Below are 18393 nucleotides of genomic sequence, written 5' to 3' on the forward strand. Positions count from 1 at the left end.
AATAAATAACTACAGTTGACAAATTAATTTATATTTAATTAAATGTATTTTTTAGGAAAAGCCGACTGATAGTGAAGTTGCTAGTTGGCTAAAGGGGCTGTCCAGTGTTTGAATTACATCTAACTTACAAACGATCAACCATAAAGGGGGTGTCTTTGCCCCCAACATACTAACCTTTAACCTTTACCTACTTTAAAAATCCTTCTTTCTAAACAATTGCAAAACTTATCTTAAGGCTCTCCTTAATGTAAATATATACGTATATATAAAGTATCTCACAGAAGTGATTGATTATATCATTTCATGTGACAACACTGAAGAAATGACACTTTCCTTCAATGTAAAGTAGTGAGTGTACAGCTTGTATAACAGTGTAAATTTGCTGTCCCCTCAAAATAACACATCACACAGCCATTAATGTATAAACCGCTGGCAACAAAAGTGAGTACACCCCTAAGTGAAAGGCCCAATGTCCACACTCATAGACTTTGAGGCGCGTTCCCGGGAAGTCCATGAATGGTTAGGGCTGTCCCACTGTCAAGGGTTCTCTCTCAATACTTAAAAATCAGGCAAAAACATAAAATAAAAAGTGTACAACGTGTTCAGCGTCGTCAAGATAATGTGATAATGTGGCAAAGTGCTGTCTCATTCCTGTTTACAGCATTTTGAGCCCTTACAGCCTCTTGCACACAATCACTTTCCAAGTGACGTCAGTAAAGTCTGTGAGGGTTCAGGGCTTTGGAGGGGGGACATTGGGATTGGGCCAATATTTCCAAATCAGGCCCAATTAGCCATTTTCCCTCCCCGGTGTCATGTGACTTGTTAGTGGTTACAAGGTCTCAGATGTGAATGGGAAGCAGGTGTGTTACATTTGGTGTTATCACTCTCACACTCCCTCATACTGGTCACTGGAAGTTCAACATGACACCTCATGGCAAAGAACTCTGAGGATCTGAAAGAAAGAATTGCTGCTCTACATAAAGATGACCTAGGCTGTAAGAAGATTGCCAAGACCCTGAAACTGAGCTGCAGCACGGTGGCCAAGACCATACAACGGTTCAACAGGACAGGTTCCACTCAGAACAGGTCTCGCCATGGTCGACCAAAGAAGTTGCAGTATTCCAACCTGATAATGACCCCAAACACACCTCCAAGACGACCACTGCCTTGCTAAAGAAGCTGAGGGTAAAGGTAATTGACTGGCCAAGCATTTCTGCAGACCTAAACCCTGTTGAGCATCTGTGGGGCATCCTCAAACAGAAGGTGGAGGAGCGCAAGGGGACTCCAGTGGCAACCTGTGAACCTCTCTGGTGAACTCCATGCCCAAGAGAATTAAGGGAGTGCTGGAAAATAATTTTGAGATTTTATTTTTTGTTGGAATTACACGGGGGGGGGGGGTCTTGCTCCATGTTACCCTACCTTTGTGCAAAAGCATCTATGGCACCATGAAATTCACTGACAACACAAATACTATTCAAAAAATACCATTCAGTTCAAGTATGTTGACATCTCATGTGTGTTTAAAAGTGCTGAGTCAGTTTATAAATATACACCATCTCTACACTATCTTAGAAATACTGTCCCATCACGTGATAAGCGGCATGACTCATTACAGCGGGACTCGTACACAGCTTGATTTATTTAAAAATCTCTTTTCCACAAATAAAGTGGAAATAGGTTTGGCCGTAAGGAAGAGTTTTGTTTTATTTGGAGCAGACTAGAGTTCAGGGGGCGGGAGCATCAGCAGCGCTCCTCACCTCTCCTATGTTTATCATCTGTTTATCCTGTCCAACTTGCACAACTGTTACACAAGCAATCCACTGATCTCCACGGGGATTCAAGAAACATCTCATGGTTTGGAATAATTTGGTTTCTTTGTTTATGCTTGTAAATAAAAATGTTTTAAAGGGCTTGCTGAGTTTTATTTTAGGCCAATATTATAAAATCTTTGGTAATTTGATCTCCTCGCTTCCTTCCTCCTCTTATTTCTCCCTCTCCTCTCTCGGTTGCGCAAGTTGTTTGCAATTTACTCTCAGTTTGTGTTCAGACACAATGGGACAGTTGAGGATTTCACACCCTTGTCGATTCCCAGTCAGTGTCACAGGAGCAAGATTGTCTACAACAGGCTGGCAAAGACTTGAGATTCCCGAAGGCCTGCAGAACATCGAGTGTTATGTTCCATGTCAGGCAGCTGTGCATGGGGCCGTTACCATGGAGACCAGGACAGAAATGGAATAAACAGAAATGTCGAGAACCGGGACGAGAAGAGAGTTCGGGTTGTCCCACAAATGTCAAGAGGATGAGAGAGTCAACAACTTGTAGTCCAAACAATATAAATGGAAAGGGTTGCTAATATGAAATGCACTTAATGTAAAATGCACTTGTGTCACATATTTTTAAATGGAGTCTATTAACAGTCTCATGTTAACAAACTGGAGCACTTTATCGTCCAGTCCTGCTTCTCTCCAGTCATATTACATTCACTCAGCAGTCAGCAGATGCCTTTGTCCAAGGGGACCTAAATACTTTTCCCCAGGTATATACACATTCAAAGCGCTCATCATGTGCGGGCATTTGGGGTTCAGTGTTTTTGCTCAAAGACATATGGGCTTAGCCAAATCTATATGGTTAATGATTTTACGGTTTGTGATAGTCGGACTCAAAAAGCAGACACAGAATGCACTATAGCTCGATGTGAAAGGTAAGTCTTTTATTTTCAACCAATAAAGCAAAGTCCAGGGCTGTACGTTTTCAAGGAAAAGCAGGTGAACCCTTTGGAATTCACTGGATTTCTGCATAAATTGGTCATAAAATGTGATCTGATCTCCATCTAAGTCACAACAATAGACAAACACAGTCCTTTTTATGAAATTGTTTCAGTTCAGCAATATTCTTGGGATGTCTGGTGTGAATTGCTTTCTTGAGGTCATGCCACAGCATCTCAGTCGGGTTGAGGTCAGGACTCAGGCTGGGCCACTCCAGAAGGTGTATTTTCTTCTGCAGAAGCCATTCTGTTGTTGATTCACTTCTGTGCTTTGGGTCGTTGTCCTTTTGTATCACCCATCTTCTGCCGAGCTTTAATTGGCAAACAGATGGCCTTAAATTCTCCTGCAAAATTTCTTGATAAACTTTGCAATTGATTTTTCTGTCGATGATAGCAACCCTTAGGCCATGAAGCACCCCTAAACAATGATTGCCCCTCCACCATACTTCACAGTTGGGATGAGGTTTTGATGTGCTGTGCCATTTTTCCATCACACATAGGATTGTTTGTTACTTCCAAACAACTCAACTTTGGTTTCATCTGTCCACAGAATATTTTGCCAGTAGTGGTGTGGAACATCCAGGTGCTCTTTTGCAAACTTCAGACATACAGCAATGTTTTTTTTGGACACTGGCGGCTTTGTCAGTGGCATCCTCCTATGAACTCCATTCTTTGTCAGTGTTTGACGTATCAGAGAGTCATCAACAGAGATGTTAGCATGTTCCAGAGATTTCTGTAAGTCTTCAACTGACACTCTAGGACTCTTCTTAACCTCAGTGAGCATTCTGTGTTGTGCTCATGCGGTTATCTTTGCAGAAAGGCCATTCCTAGGGAGAGTAGCAACAGTGCTGAACGAAGAATATTCTGGAATAATCCTGAATTCTTTTTATAGCACATTTTTATTTTCGATTTTATACAACTTTAAGTACTTTTATTTTCTCAGTCATGTTCATTCTGATGTATTTGATATTAACATGCCAATATCCCAAGGCAAATTGCTTGAATGTGAAAACGTACTTGGCAATAAACCTGATTATGATTCTGAGATAAAAGCTACAACATGCTAATCAAAAGAAGACATATCAGTTTTTTAAGTGACACTATGTATGTGGACACAACATTGCAAAACATGAGTTTATTCCTGAGTGCAAACCAAGTAAAATAATAATTGTGTTCATTACCTGATTTGCAGATGTTATCCTATTTATGCTATTTTCTTTCTCAAAATTATGGGATATACTCATTATCATCTAATTTTTGTTCTGTTCACCCATCAAGTGTATATCTCCTATACAGCAGAAACCATGTTGCTCATGAACAAAGCACTTGATCTCGTGATGACTGGAAAGTGGAAGCAAACATACAGTTTTCTCACTTTTTGCTAATGAGCGAACAGTATTACTTAGCTATACACAAAACCTTGAAGTTGTTGTTGCTGTTGTTGATTGAGATTCATTTTGGCGTCCTAGGACATGACAACAAAGCCGTGTGGATTGATAGATAGCACTGGTGAGAGAAAGAATTTGTGTATTTGTGGGCGATGACACTTAAAAAAAACATGTATGACCAAGAAAAACAGCTGTTAGTCCAAACCCATGCATCAGCCACTACATGTAGTAATCCTGACCTCTGACCCTTGTAGAGCTGAAACCTCTTTGTCTCTAAAACCGCAACACTAATCTTGTAAGACCATCAACACTGATCCCCTAGGACCATCACTATCTGATGACAGCACGGTTGTCCGTCAATACATTTTACGTTAATTTGCTGGCAGCGTTAGGTTAAAGAACGGTGAGGAGACTCAGTGCAGACATTCCCACAGATATTATCAAACACACATTATAGGACAGCCATGCCGGTGAGGGTCTTATCTCAGGACTCTTTCTACCTGTGGCCCCTTCCCATTCCACATCCCCTCCCTTACATCTAGTCTCTTCTCCCCCTCCTCCATCCTTCTCCTCCTTTGGCATGTCCCTTCATGGCTCCTCTAGGATTCCCAGAATATCTTAGATACACTATCACACAGCTTGGGGAAAATAATAAACAAATGGGGAAAAAAGAAGAGAGAGCGCTCAGAGGGAGACAAAACATGGCAGCTCTGATTTTGGATGTTCCCACTTCTCGCTTCCTCTGCTTCCTGTATTTGCGTACATGCACACACTATAGCAGTGGTTCTCAACCTGGTTTGAGACCCCCTATGAGGTCTTAAAATAAATTTGAGGGGTCACTAGATGATTAAAGGGCTAAAACAGAAAAAATACATCCTTAATCTCTGGTTATGGTGCTAACAATGCACTTTTCCACAATATTCAAATCTTTTTAGAGGCAATCTGTCCTTCAAAATTCTGCTGACTTTTCTCAAATGTCTTCTCTTGAAAGCTTGGATAGTTCAACCCACAAAAAATCCTTAACAATTTTAAAGTAAAAATTACTCTATTTTTTTTTTTTTTAACTGCTAACAACTCATGTCCACACTATGGCCATAACATCATAAAATGTGCTGCCATGTGAAAACCATGTATTTCCCAAACTTTTCATGAGTGTAGAAACACAGCCGTTTTCAGGTTTGTTAATTTATTTCAATTCAATTCAATTTTATTTATATAGCACCAAATCAAAACAACAGTTATCTCAGAGCGTTTTTCATAATCATAATCAGTGTATCATAATCATAATTATAATACATCTTTCAGTAAATTACATGTTTTTAGAATGGTTTATTTATCTAAAGAAATAGGAGAATTTTTTCTTTCAGTTCATCTGAAATCTCTAAATTTGGACATACATGGTTTTCACTGTAACACTATGCAAACTTTTGCTGAATAGATATTCTCCCGTCCTGTAAAAGTAAATATTTAGATCGACAATCTAAATATTGTCATCACCAAGTGAAACACAAATACACCTGAAGTACCTGTTAAATTGCCATAGATAAGCCAGAGGATGAATGTGTTTGGGTCTAGTATTTAATTTTGACCTGATCCCCCCTACAGCATCACAATAAGCTATACAAACACAGGAGCTCAGAGTAACTGAGAATAACCAAACTTCCTTTGGGAATCGCAGCCTACACTGCCAGACCCTGCAGAGAATAAAAAGAGTTCAGTAGCAAAGTTCACACTCTCACCATGACATCATTAGGAAAAGTTTCAGATACTGATTCATTCATTATCAAAATACTCCAGCAGGATTTTTCCATTGTTCCCCAAGTCTGGGCACAACTCTTTCCCTTAGCAATAGTGGTTCTTTCTCAATAGCAACATTTGTACACAACATTTGTTGTGTTCAGTCAAACAAATGTTCATGCAGGAAAATGTCTTTACTTTGTGCTTTACTGTCCTCATCTTAACTGATTCGCAAACATTTCCATGCTAAATAATCACTTTTTTTTATCTTTGGAGGTGTAGAAGAAAAGAAGCAGATGACACAGAGGATGTTTAAGCTTTGAGAAAGTTGAGAAATTACTTGTGCAAAACTGGCTGCAACTCAACAGCCTGCAATATTTTAAGTGATTTAAGAAGATGAGGCGAGAAGATAAGGGGAAGACACCACACCAAATACAAAAGGTTGACCCCAGATGATGGCATGACTTAAAAAAAGGTCCTCCTGGAGGCCTCTCTGGGCGGGGATGGACTGGAGCCACATTAAGCCTCATAATTGTCTGAATGACATTTGGGAAAAGGAAACCTGCATTGTCAGAGTCCTGGTCAGATAACGTGGAACATGATTGCAGTTTTGCTGACAATAGCAAAACTTGGGAAGGAATTTGGAGCGAGACTTTAACAGCGTCAGCAGCTTTGCTCGTGTCCCTTTCCTGCAAGCAGTCAGCCTTTTTTTTAATATTATGACCAGAGAGTTTGATTATGCAGGGGTTTTGTGAACATCAGAGCATATAAAAATACAATAATGAATAATTAAGTTTGAATGAGAATCTAATCAATTGTAAATCAGATTGCCTGTTTGATTTAAAGTTAAATAAAACTGAAATCACAAGCTCGGGGTCAAAGTCATGATATCCCTCAACACAAACCAAAGCAAAAACAAAGCCTGCATAAAGGTCTAAATATTTGTATTTTTCACTTTTTATTTATTCAGTTAAATATCCAATTATATTTTCTGTAAATGTTATTTTCCCAAAAAAGGGTCAAATCCTACTTGACACAGGAAGACACATAGTCCTGTGAACACTTTATTTGTTTTCCTCTCCTGTCCAGTAAAATTCAAGTAAATTGAGTTTAAGAAATACAGGAAGGGGCCTGTAATCAGCTCCCAAAGGTTCCCAGATTCATTGTAAAAATACAGAGGATATGACTTATATAATGGACAGAACGACTGCTCTCTGGGTGTTAGCTAGCATTTGGAAAAGGCTCAGTATCAGTTTTTGAATCTGTATCACTGGCATGGAACCGCCAAACATTCCTCAGCTGTTACATCTCCTCACCTGCGTCGCCTTCCTGCCTGCCAGGTTTCTGTTCTGATCCTGATAGATGTAATGAGCAGGAATCAAGTGCAATTAGCACGTAGCAATCAGCAGACACAAGTAAGACACTTGACTTGACTCAATTATGTCAGGTTGTACCCTGGCTGTAGAGTGTCAAAACATCAATTTGGCACAATTTTTTCCTTCAATCACTTCTTTGGACTGTAACAGCTGGATTTGGCCCCATGTTTGGCCCGTCACACATCCTCTGCATTAGGCTTGTCACCGTCTAGACACAGTAAATGTTCCCAGGCTGTCGGTTTTCATTATGAGAATATTAAGTTTAAATACAGTTACGTTTATTACTCCAGCTGTCACCAGTATTTTGGGGATGTTCTAATAACAAACACATTGTTATGAGATTGGACAGAACGGACCCAAACGCAACGCTCAGTGGGAAGGAGGTTTATTGAAAGTTTACAGAGGGAGGGGCTAGGGAAGAGGAGGTGGAGGTGAGGTGGACGCCGGGGGACGTGGACGGGGGCTGGAAAACAGAGATAACGTCTGAGGTTTAACCAGAGCTTGAGAGGTTGGCACCGGGTTGGGATCAACGACGATCAAGCGAAGATGGTGTGGAGAACCGGGGTTGATATACAGGCAGGGATGAGGTTGATTACTGGCAGGTGTGGCAGGATGACGAGGTGTAGGTGCGGGTCGTTGGCTGGGCTCAGGAGCGGAGGGAGAGAGAGGAGGAGAACACGCAGGGGAGGAGACACAGGGAGGCAGGCAGGATACAGGAGATCAAAACAGTGGGAGAACAAAAACAAGAAAAAACCAGGACACTCACCGTCAGCCGGGCTCGCCCCACAACACACATGGCTAATGGGTTTACACAATGGTTATCATTCTTATATCATAATACATTTCATGATAATAGTGTCAGGCAGAAGAGAGAGAGTAGGCCTAGATTTTAAAATCTGCAACCTAAAACCTAAAACCAATTTAAATGTCAAAAAACAGCATAATTGATGCTCTTAACAAGTGAATTTTATATAATCACATAACCTCTCTCATCCAGTGTCTTTCTTCAGCATCTCATCATCTCACCAGCTGAGGAGATTATTTTTTTAAATCATAATTACGGGTTTATTAAAATAAGGTCAGAGATAAAACAATTACACATTAGATTTTGTAATGAATGTAATGGCTATAATGAAGGCAATATATATATATATATATTATATATAGATATAACAGAGACAATAAAACATGGTTACATTATCATGACTTCATGTTGTCCCCGAGCCGGATATTCTTGGCTTTGGGAATATCAGGGGTCTGGACGTCCTACACTGGAATGTGGATCAAAAGGATCTCACATCCTGGAATGAAGGGAATGAAATGAGTATTTGAGCCAGGATGACAAACTTTTTTTAGGGATCTGTAGGATGGACTAGTTGATGAAAAAAATCCTTCTGTTGTACAAGAGTAAACGTGTACAAGCACAGAAGCACTTTAACTGGAGAGAAGCTCCAGGAGACACAGTGCTGGATGTGATTTCAGAAAAAGCAATATCTCTAAATGTACGGTTGATGGGAAAAAAGGGACCCTGCCCTTTTTGTTCCAGATGCGCAGGTGTTCCTGCCAAATTGAAAAATATTTACAAGAGAACATCTAGTCTTTGGATTGCAAACATAAAGCAGGGGGCTAGTCAAAACATCTAGAGAGACATCTGTGCTTCACCTCAGGGCTTTAAGGACACATCAGGCCTATACTGACAGACGATTTTTATGCAGCCTAGCCTACTGAGTTTTGTTAGGGATTTGCATAGTAAGAAAGTAAGAAAGTAAGAAAAAAAGAGGAATATCAGAAATTAGCAGTGAATAAAGCAGGATTATAGCCTACATGTTCATTTAGGATCTGCTTGGTCTTTAATGCTTTTGACTGTTTCACAGCAGATTAGGTTTGATCAGTTGTGATGAAACTTTTCTACTATAGGACTTCTTTTCACCCATGTTGGTGCTCTTGACTGTGTCACGTGGTATTTATCATCCAGAAAAAGCACGTAAATAAACCTTGAGCTTAAGGTTGTTTTGTCAACTGCTGTTTCCAAATTCCAAGGCCAAAGAACGAACTGCTCAAATGTGATTTCTTTAGCAGGGCAGAGAATTGTCTTAGACATGGAGATTAGATAGAGTATCTAACTATTTACGCTACCTGTTCAAAAGGAGCCCAAGAGCGTATAACAGGATCGTCACTGAGATAGTGATGGAGGGACACTGAGGTGGAAAGATAAGACCTTTTTATATACAGTCTATGGATAAGACACAACAAAAACATGCAGTACAGCCTCCATCCAGCACAAGGAGTGTGTTTTTAAAGCAGGACAAGGTTGCTCTCTGGTGGCTGTGAAGACATGTCGCCTGTCCTGTCCTGAATTCACCCTGCTAGATGGACGTAAGTCGATAAATTTACGGTGAGTTAAAACAAGGAACTTCTGAGGACCACAAGACGACACCAAGTAAGCAATATTAAAATAAAAGTCAAATAAAGTCGACATATGAACGCTAGCATTTAAGGGGAGAAAAGGTCAATCATAGAAACGAGCAGGGACCTTACCAGCGTCCGTTGTCTAGGCAACGAGTAAACGAGTCTTCTTAGATAGAGGGAAAAGCGAGATGAACCACACCGTCTTCTTTCCGTGTAACCGGAACAAACCGACTAGAACAGACGCTCATTGGCTGTCGGAGAGCACACCTGCCGCTGATTGGCCTGTAAACTCCTACAAACCTGCTACTCTGTTGTGAACACGAGTGAGTCTCCACTGTTTTTGTGGGGAATCTGCAACAAAAGAAGGAGTGACCATGGCAGGAGAGAAATGCGAGTTTGAGCAAACTTTTTCTTTTAGTCCTCTTTCCTCCAAGAAGGTCTCCTTCCTACAGGACAAAGACACTTTAGCACTATTAATGAAATGGTAAATTAAGAAATTTAGTTAAGGCAAAGCCTTTTACAAATTTACCATTTGTTCAAGTGGAGCCCGTTAGCTATTAGCAGAACAGTTAACGTGAATGGATGTGTGTATTAATTGTAGGTCCATGCTGGGGAGGATTTCAGCTCAGTCTTACAGCTTTGACCAGAGCTTTTACCCATACAACAGTGACAAGTTTGCACTGGTAAAGTATTACAATTCAGTCTGAAATTACAGTAAAACCACAACCACGTAGCCTGAAAGGGCAGACTGGAAAACTGAAAGTGATACTCTTAAGTAATTCTTAATCCCATTGTGGTTGTAATTACTGGTAAATACTGGCTGTCTGTTTTAGAACAGTGTCTTCATGTGTTCAACCATATTTGAATGCTCTTGATTTCACTCTGTAGTGTTTCTTCAGAGATCCTTATGTGGCATCCAGCTTGTCCAGAAAGATGAAGCCTGGGGCCTGTGTGCCTCTTGGTATGTCATGTCTCCCAGAAAGCCTTTCATCAGTGATAGAAGGAAACTGATCTCATCTGCTGGACAATATTTGCACTCAAGTCTATTTTTGACTTCTGTATGTGTTTTTGTTGCAGACAAGCCAGTGGTGTCAGTTGATGTGGAGCCGGTGCCGTGCACTAAGGTCTCCATGGAGTTGTTTGACCCAATCTACTCTTGTGGGATCCTGAGGCCCTCTGGACATATAGTTAAATGCTTTCATGATGTCCACCCCGACTATGATGAACTCAGACAGGTCACTCTCTCTTTTCTCACCTACATGTCTGTCTTCATCTATCTTTTTTTTAACATGGAGTTCCAAGTCTACATTCCTCTGTTCCTCCAGATGTTGCAGGAAGAGGACTCTGAGCACTACTACGTGGTTGGGAAAGAGGAGCGAAGAGAGTTTCTGTTTCGCCTCTTCAAGCATCTGTGTTTCGGAGGAGAGCTCTGTCAGTACGAAGACACCATTGATCCTTACATTAGCGCCACAAAGCACATCTACAAAGACCTGATCAGGTCAGTTATTGATCAGGCTTTCCCACATCTCCGTTATCAGATACGTCATGATCTAATAATGACATTGTAATTCTGCCTTTTACTATATAGTGTTCAGAAGGATCCAGAGACAAAGAAGATCAGTGTTGTCTCCACAGTCCTCAAAGTGTGTGCCTATGTAAGTGACCGATTGAATGTCTCTTTGTGCCACATATGTTTGCATGTACACCAGTATGTGGATGGTATTAGAGAAAAATACATAAATTGCGTTGTCACTTCTAATTGGCTGATGATTCAAAGCCACTGAAAGATACCTGATAAATGCAATTAATGGAAACATTTATGAAGTAAATTTGTGCTCATATTAATACAGTTCACAAACAGCGTTACTTTATTTAACATGTAAGACTTTTAATAGTGTGGTGCCACCACACTATTAATAATCATCACAGCTTACTGCTTTGAAGATGCTCTCTTTGAAGAGATTGCAACATCACCGACTCTGCAGCCAATACACTGCCAAGCAGGATGTTATTAACAGTGGAACAGATGCAGTTTTTCTTCACACAGACGAGATGCTTGCTTGAATTTTCCTTATAATTTACACACATTGTATTATTATGTCCTCTGTAGGATGAGTCTGGGCAATGTTACCCCGGACGACAAGAGGAGGAGCAGACGTTTGCCTACTTAATTGTCGACCCCTTCAAACGACACGTGACTTTGTTCTGCCACTGCTATGGTGTGGGAAACTTTACGCTGTGATAGTGAAGAAGTGGAAATGGTCCTGGTGGACATGTCTATGTGCAAACACGTTCACTCTGCAGTCAGTCAATTTGATTAAAATCATTCACATGAAGAGCACACCAGAAAACACTTGCTGTGTACCCAATAAATTAAAGGAGAAGGAATTATTATTTTTGTTCTATTAAAGTATGTCAATAAAAATGTTTTTAAACGGCCTTAAATGACTTTGTTTGCCTTCATGGGAGAAGCCTCTTGTTGGATTTCTCATAGTCTACTAGTAATGTAAATAGTTAATATTCTGCTTTGGCTAAATGTTAGTAAACTCAACAATGCAATGAACCAGTTGAACATAAGATCATGATTTTGGTCCATGTTTCACTTTTAAACTTACCTAAATAATAATTTGCATATTAACTCTTTATTATTTTACAAACATTAATTCCTTGGGTATGTTCAAATATTATTTAAAAAACATTTTGAATTTTGCCACGTGATTTCAACTCTTGCAATAAAAGCCTATCATTCTGCAAAAGTCAAAGTTTATTGATTGGAATCGTTTGGACAAAAAAGAGAGACCAAAATCAATGTACAGTCCAAAGAGCTTTATTGAACAAATAAATTAATAAGTTAGTCAATTGAGCTAATGTTATCCTCAGCAGATACACATTTTGTATCTCTTTAAAAGATCTAAGAGTTGTGCATTAGATTATAAAATAAAATATGTGCCATATTTCATCAACCAGTAGCTACATCAATTGGAATTGGAAGACTTTGTTGGCTTAGCATTTTGTTTATTGCTTTGATCAGTTTCATGTTAACAGCTATCAACAGTTCCAATACCTACAAGAGCAGTTAAAGGGCAACGAGCTGGAATGTAAAATGGCAGCAAGTCAGTGAATTAATGGATGGTAGGGCACTATGAAGAAGAACATGGTGAAAAAGAGAAAAAAGAACATGCAGATTGAGTCATGCATAGCATTCAGTCAGTTAGACAATCAGTTACTGTTTCTCATATTGGGTTTCTAGACTAGCGCCCCCTAGTGGCCTCAGAGGTAGTTGTGTGGAAGCCATATTTCTCTATGTGACATGCTTATGAAACGACACATGCCTGCAGAGTTTCCTGTGATGGTACAAATGTCCATGCCTCCAGCCTCCAGATCTGACTGGTGTTAAAATACAGTGAGGGTGTCGATGGGAGGAGGTCCCAGTAGTTACAGTGATATGCTAAATGTACAGTAATATTCTCAGAAAATTTCAAAGGTTTGCAGCACCCTAAACCCTAAAATTACACGTACAGAATTTTGATGGTGATGCTTTAGTTGGATCAATGTTTGGCAAAAAGCAAGAAAGAAATAAAGAAAAGAGCATGGTTATCCTCATATGACACCCCTATGAAACACTGTTCTCTTAAAAGCAGCATTAATATTTAAGTTTGAGACAGAAAGCCGTACCATATCAGTTACAGAACGAGGACATAGAAGGCACAGGTCATTTCCTTTCATTTCTTGACTCAAAACTATACAGGAGACATCATTAAGTTTTTTTTCATCTAACACTGGGGCCACCACTAACGACAACAACATGCAATACAGTGGTCTCGCATACGTCTTCATGAAGCTCAATATTCCAGGTGATAATTTAGGCAAAAGAATAAAGCTACCTACCATTTCTCTATGAAAGTATGATGAACAGCGAGCTCTGGAGTGCCAAAGAATTCGTCGTGGCAACAAGAGCATCAGATTATAAATGGATCTAAATAGACCGAGCAATGAAGTACCTTCACTGTGAAGTCTGTGCTTGGCTTGAATGGAAAAGTGGAGCACCTGAGTCAACTGGCTTGACTGGACCAAATAAATGAATCACTTGAAGGGAGAGAACTGTTTTCACTGGCCAAATACAGTATGGTGAATGTTGTGTTAGTTGAAGCTGGCAGCAATTATCTGATGACATTTTTAAAAATATATACATATACAGCTCTGCGAGTCGCGAGTGTGAACCTGATCAGCTGTGTGTAGTTACGGTTGTGTCATCCATGATTTAGAAATGCTCCATTTATTTAAAGATCGTATCTAACTACATAAAATATGTTAACTTAAATCCTACATTCACTTTAACTACCAAAATCATAAATTTGCCATTATAGGTTACACAAAATCAAGTGCATGAACAATAAGTACAGTAAAGAAATCAAAACAAAAAGACAAAATTGTACAGTCAAAAACGTGTTATACTTAACAAGTGCCAAAGTATTTAAGTAAAGGAATTGCTTTCACTGTGTGTCTGTGCGTGTGTGCTTGTATGTGTGTGCATTTGTGCACTCTCCAGTTTTGTTCCCGAGCACAGAGCATTCACTGTGCGTCAAACACCTCTAAGAAAGAACCAGAAAAGACAACAGAGAGTAAAGAGGACTGGCAATAATAGTCTGTTTGTAGTGAAGCTGTAAGGCTGGAACCATTTCCTAAGACACGTGCATTCATGAGGATAATGGCCTGGAATTCATGCGTTAGACCCGGACGCCTTACAGGTTGTTCATTGTTTAAAACTGGCCAAAAAGTCTTATACCCCACAGCTGCTGACTGCAGGAGCACATAGCATCTGATGAGTGTAACAGTGAGAATTATCCTCCTGTAAGGAAGGTAGTAGTATTACTGACTTCCTGACATGGTAAACCTGACCTGTGAGTGGATGAGGAGCCGGGCAGTAAATGTGACATAACTGTCTTAATTCAGACTGAGGATCAGTGAGGTTTATCTGCGGGACTGGTCTGAGGAACATGCATATCAGGAGGGGCGGGCTGCAAGACAGAGCGGTTAAAAGGGCATGTTAAGAACACAAAGACAGGTTACCAAAATACTGAAGGAGCTACATTAGCCTTTGAAACACTGCAAAAAAAGGGAGTTTGGACCTGTGAAAGGACATGTTGGCTCCAATAAATCCTAAATAATTAGGAACACTCCTCACTTGAATGCCAGCCAAACAGGGAATACTGTCTAGGGTATTTGTTGTTTTTTTTTGCAAATGGGCTTGTTGGAGACATAACTTCTTAGGGAGGGAATGGAGATGAAAACAAACAACAATGTAAAGTACACATCAGTCACTCCAACACATTCTTCCATTTCATATGACAAGTCTGTGATTCACTGTGAAGGTTTGGTGCTTTGGCGAGGTGGCTGTCAGCCCAGTCTGCCAGTCCAGGTGCGAGGGAGCAGATTATTTCTGCTCTTTTAGTGCGTGTTTGTTATGTCTGGTGGTGTGACTGCAAAATAATTTGCAGGTGGGACTCACTACATTCATCACAGTATCAAGAACTGTAATGCTACACTAAGGAACAGATGACATGGCACTTGCAGCACTGTCTCAACTGAATCATCAAAGTCTCAGTCAGTTGATTCAAGCAGCCAAGAAATAAAAGAAGATGATGATGGGGTAAAAAAGAAAAGATTCTTCCAAAGATTTAGAAAAATTCAATGCTTAAAGTCACAAGATTATCCACAGTTGGAGCTGTAACGTAGGCAAAGATATCATGAGGTGAGCGGGTGAAAGTGGTTCAGTAGTCAAGTCATAGTTGTTCAAGTGTCCTCGCTTCATCTCCATCCGCATCTAGTGGGTTGAGAGGCGTGTGCGGTGAGCAGCTTTGGCTGAGGCTCCTTGTCAGGTAGAGCCATCTGGTGGCCTCTGTCTGTATGAGCTCTGGAAACATATTCGCTTGAAAAAAGAGGAACAAAGAGGTGAGGGTGCAGATTACAGATGGAGGGGTAAAAAAATTATCCCAGACAGATATGAAATGAAGTGAAGATAGAGACATTGAGGTTGGGCGACTTCAAGTGAGGACTTGGCTGTAGGAAGACGTACTGTAAAAGGTTTGTGTCTGTGTTCGAACAGCCCCAAGACTGCTCAGCTCACTGTCATTCCAGGTTGCCGCTGTCAGACTGGGAGATGTTGAGCGTGTTGGCGGAGGGGAAGAGGTCTCTTTGGTCCGTGGGGCTGTGGTAGTCAGATGTCAGGTCCGGGTCCAGGAGGGAGGACAGGGTGAAGTGGGAGGAGCCTTTCTTTAGGCACTGGGAGTAGAAGTTGAGCAGAAGGTCCAGCTTGTTCTCTATAGACTGTACCTGAACAAACAAATACATTGACTGGAATGTGTCAAACTCCTTTGGCACTCTTTTCATCTATCTTTCTAATGAGATGAAACGTGTTCATGGAGGTTTCTTTCCATGCTCTAAACTAAATGGGTATCAATTAACCTTGAAACCCCATCATTTTTTAGCATTCTTAGTCATTAGCTGTCAAATCCTCTTTGGAGCTATAGTAAAGAAAGACAACCCACTGAGTTAATGGCAGCTTTTTTTTTTAGATCAATCAGAGTAATGAAAGCAATCTATTGAGGTTTTATTGTCTAAACTGAGAACAGTTACGCATGTGCTATATAAATCAAACTCTTCCTCTGTTACCTGTTTCTCCACTTTGACTACACGACCCATCATGCTTAGCTCATCCAGTGGGTCCAGTTCTGGCGGCGTCTTCTCTCCCTTTTCAGGGCGCGCCTTCTTATCGGGCTGGACGGCTCCTCGCCCAATTATCTGATCCACCCTTTTACACAAAAACAACAGATTACAATAAATATGATGAAGACCTAGAGGAATATAAATTTATTTTTATTGATTCTTTTTATAATGAATTAACATGGCAGTGATGATTAGTTTGGTGAAAGAAAAAGAAAATAGCTGTAAGAATATTTCATTTCTTGACATTTTGTCTTGTGTTTCATCTCCCAGCTGAAACTGCAGGGGAGAGGCCTGAGCTATACTAACGGACAATCACTTCTTGAGGTACAAAGTGTATTATGAGACAGGACAGGTCGGGGTAGCTGGTTAGCTAACTTCAGTAGATATCTCTGCAACACAATACACTGTGACATGACAGAACAGATACTTTTTCAGTCACTTCTAACACCTGTTAGTTCATATTTTGAATGTTTTAAAGGTTCAGTGTGTAAGTTTTAGTGGCATCTAGTGGTGAGCGTTGCGAATTGCAACCAGTGGCTCACGGTGCATTCACATGCTCTTTGGATGGTCCCATTTCCCGAGTTGTGAAGTCATTCTTCCGACTTCAGTGTGTGTTCATGTGCTCTTAAGTCAGAATTAGGAATCAACATGGACGCTGCTACAAAGATGTGTTGGATTAGCATTATCAGAGCATAAACAACCCGCAGACATCTAGTTCACTCTACATGGACAGCAAACTAACCGTTATAACCATATTACAAGTTTGCAAAATATGTATATGCAATACGCGATTTTGCACAATTCAAAGTTCTGTATACTTCTTTATGTCCCATATACACTTTATTTCTCTTTTTTGCAATTAAGGATTTAAGGAGGAAAAAAATATTTAGATTATTCCGATACCACGTTAATGCACCATAACCGTCACCCTTCCTTTTCCAAGGGCGCAGGAGAAGCACAAGGTAGCCGGCACGCTCTGTCAGCTCTTATGCTAAATAATACGTGTAAGCCTCCATTTGTCCAAATTTCTTTTTTTACTTCTAATAAACCAGTCGACTACTATTAGTACTACTTTTTGGTTTATCTTACACATTACACTTTTCATTGGTACAAATTGTTTAGAAGAAGAAGAAGAAATTTTTCTTCAACAATGCAATTTTCAAGCAACAGAGCAGTAGTGGTTACATGCATGAAACCTACCGCATCTGTAGGCTCTTGATACGGCCCAGCATATCCAGGTGTCCAGCAGAGTACTGCTCTATGACGTCCTTCACATCATATGGACGCAGCGTCTCCTTAAACTTCCTCTTGGCCACAAGGAACTTCAAGATCCTACACAAACACACCGGACTCACTGTTATCACTCCTCTGAGCACCTTTAAAGAGACTTACACCGCACATCCACACATATGGACATACAGTAAACCTTTGGAAAAATGCAGGGGCAGGACAGCTATCAAACTATGCGGGAGACCTTGAGAATAACAAGATTAATTACAGTCAGTGTGACCTTATCATTCATAAACAGCCTCATAAAGAGAGCAGAGTAAGCCCCCCCGACTAAGCCAAGCGGATATATTGTGATGATGACAACATCTCACAGAGACTTTGCTTTTGCTTATCAGTACTTGCTGTTTCAGCAATTAGCAACAATCTGCAGATAGTAATGGGTAACACACACACACCTCTATAGAGCTTTCCCCTGTTTCTCCCCTTTTGTCAGTGTGACAGCCATGTTGGTGCAACTGGTGGAGTACAGCTGCTCCCACTCCCAGTGCACACAGCTCATCATCACCAACCACATCCCAATGTGGTGGAATCACACCAAGGAATGTTGACCCAGCACTTCTGCACACAGAGAACCCATCAGTGACAACATCCTCTGTTATCAGTCCCGTAGGATGTCAAGTTGGAGGGAGTGGAGGATGTGCAAGAGATGGTGGGAAGGGAGTGGAGGAAAGTTTAAGCATGTGTGTGTGTGTGTGTGTGTGTG

At 40.5% G+C, this 18393-nt stretch overlaps 2 protein-coding genes across 3 annotated transcripts in view; one reads left to right on the forward strand and one right to left on the reverse strand.

Annotated features, from left to right (window-relative positions):
• Positions 1-9273: 9273 nt before the first annotated feature.
• Positions 9274-12113, forward strand: cfap300 (cilia and flagella associated protein 300). 2 transcript variants are annotated; one of them, XM_046058157.1, is made up of 7 exons: positions 9274-9660; positions 10276-10357; positions 10563-10635; positions 10752-10909; positions 11000-11172; positions 11263-11329; positions 11785-12113. In XM_046058157.1, the coding sequence occupies exons 2-7, from the start codon at positions 10280-10282 to the stop codon at positions 11914-11916; spliced, it is 681 nt and encodes a 226-aa protein (XP_045914113.1). In that variant the 5' UTR covers positions 9274-9660; positions 10276-10279; the 3' UTR covers positions 11917-12113. The 2 variants fall into 2 exon arrangements, with proteins under 2 accessions (XP_045914113.1, XP_045914112.1); XM_046058156.1 differs by lacking the exon at positions 9274-9660 and adding an exon at positions 9762-10158.
• Positions 12114-12485: 372 nt separating this feature from the next.
• The window catches only part of LOC123976794 (potassium voltage-gated channel subfamily KQT member 4), a 43388-nt gene continuing 37480 nt past the window's right edge, over positions 12486-18393 (reverse strand). Inside the window, exons 11-12 of the mRNA XM_046059136.1 lie at positions 16347-16485; positions 12486-16007 (exon numbers count right to left, since the gene is read on the reverse strand). Of these exons, the coding sequence (XP_045915092.1) occupies positions 15804-16007; positions 16347-16485 (343 nt within the window). The 3' untranslated portion in view covers positions 12486-15803. The remainder of the gene's footprint in view (positions 16008-16346; positions 16486-18393) is intronic.

This window comes from Micropterus dolomieu, linkage group LG09 (assembly GCF_021292245.1).
Source record: "Micropterus dolomieu isolate WLL.071019.BEF.003 ecotype Adirondacks linkage group LG09, ASM2129224v1, whole genome shotgun sequence".
Lineage (NCBI taxonomy): Eukaryota > Metazoa > Chordata > Actinopteri > Centrarchiformes > Centrarchidae > Micropterus > Micropterus dolomieu.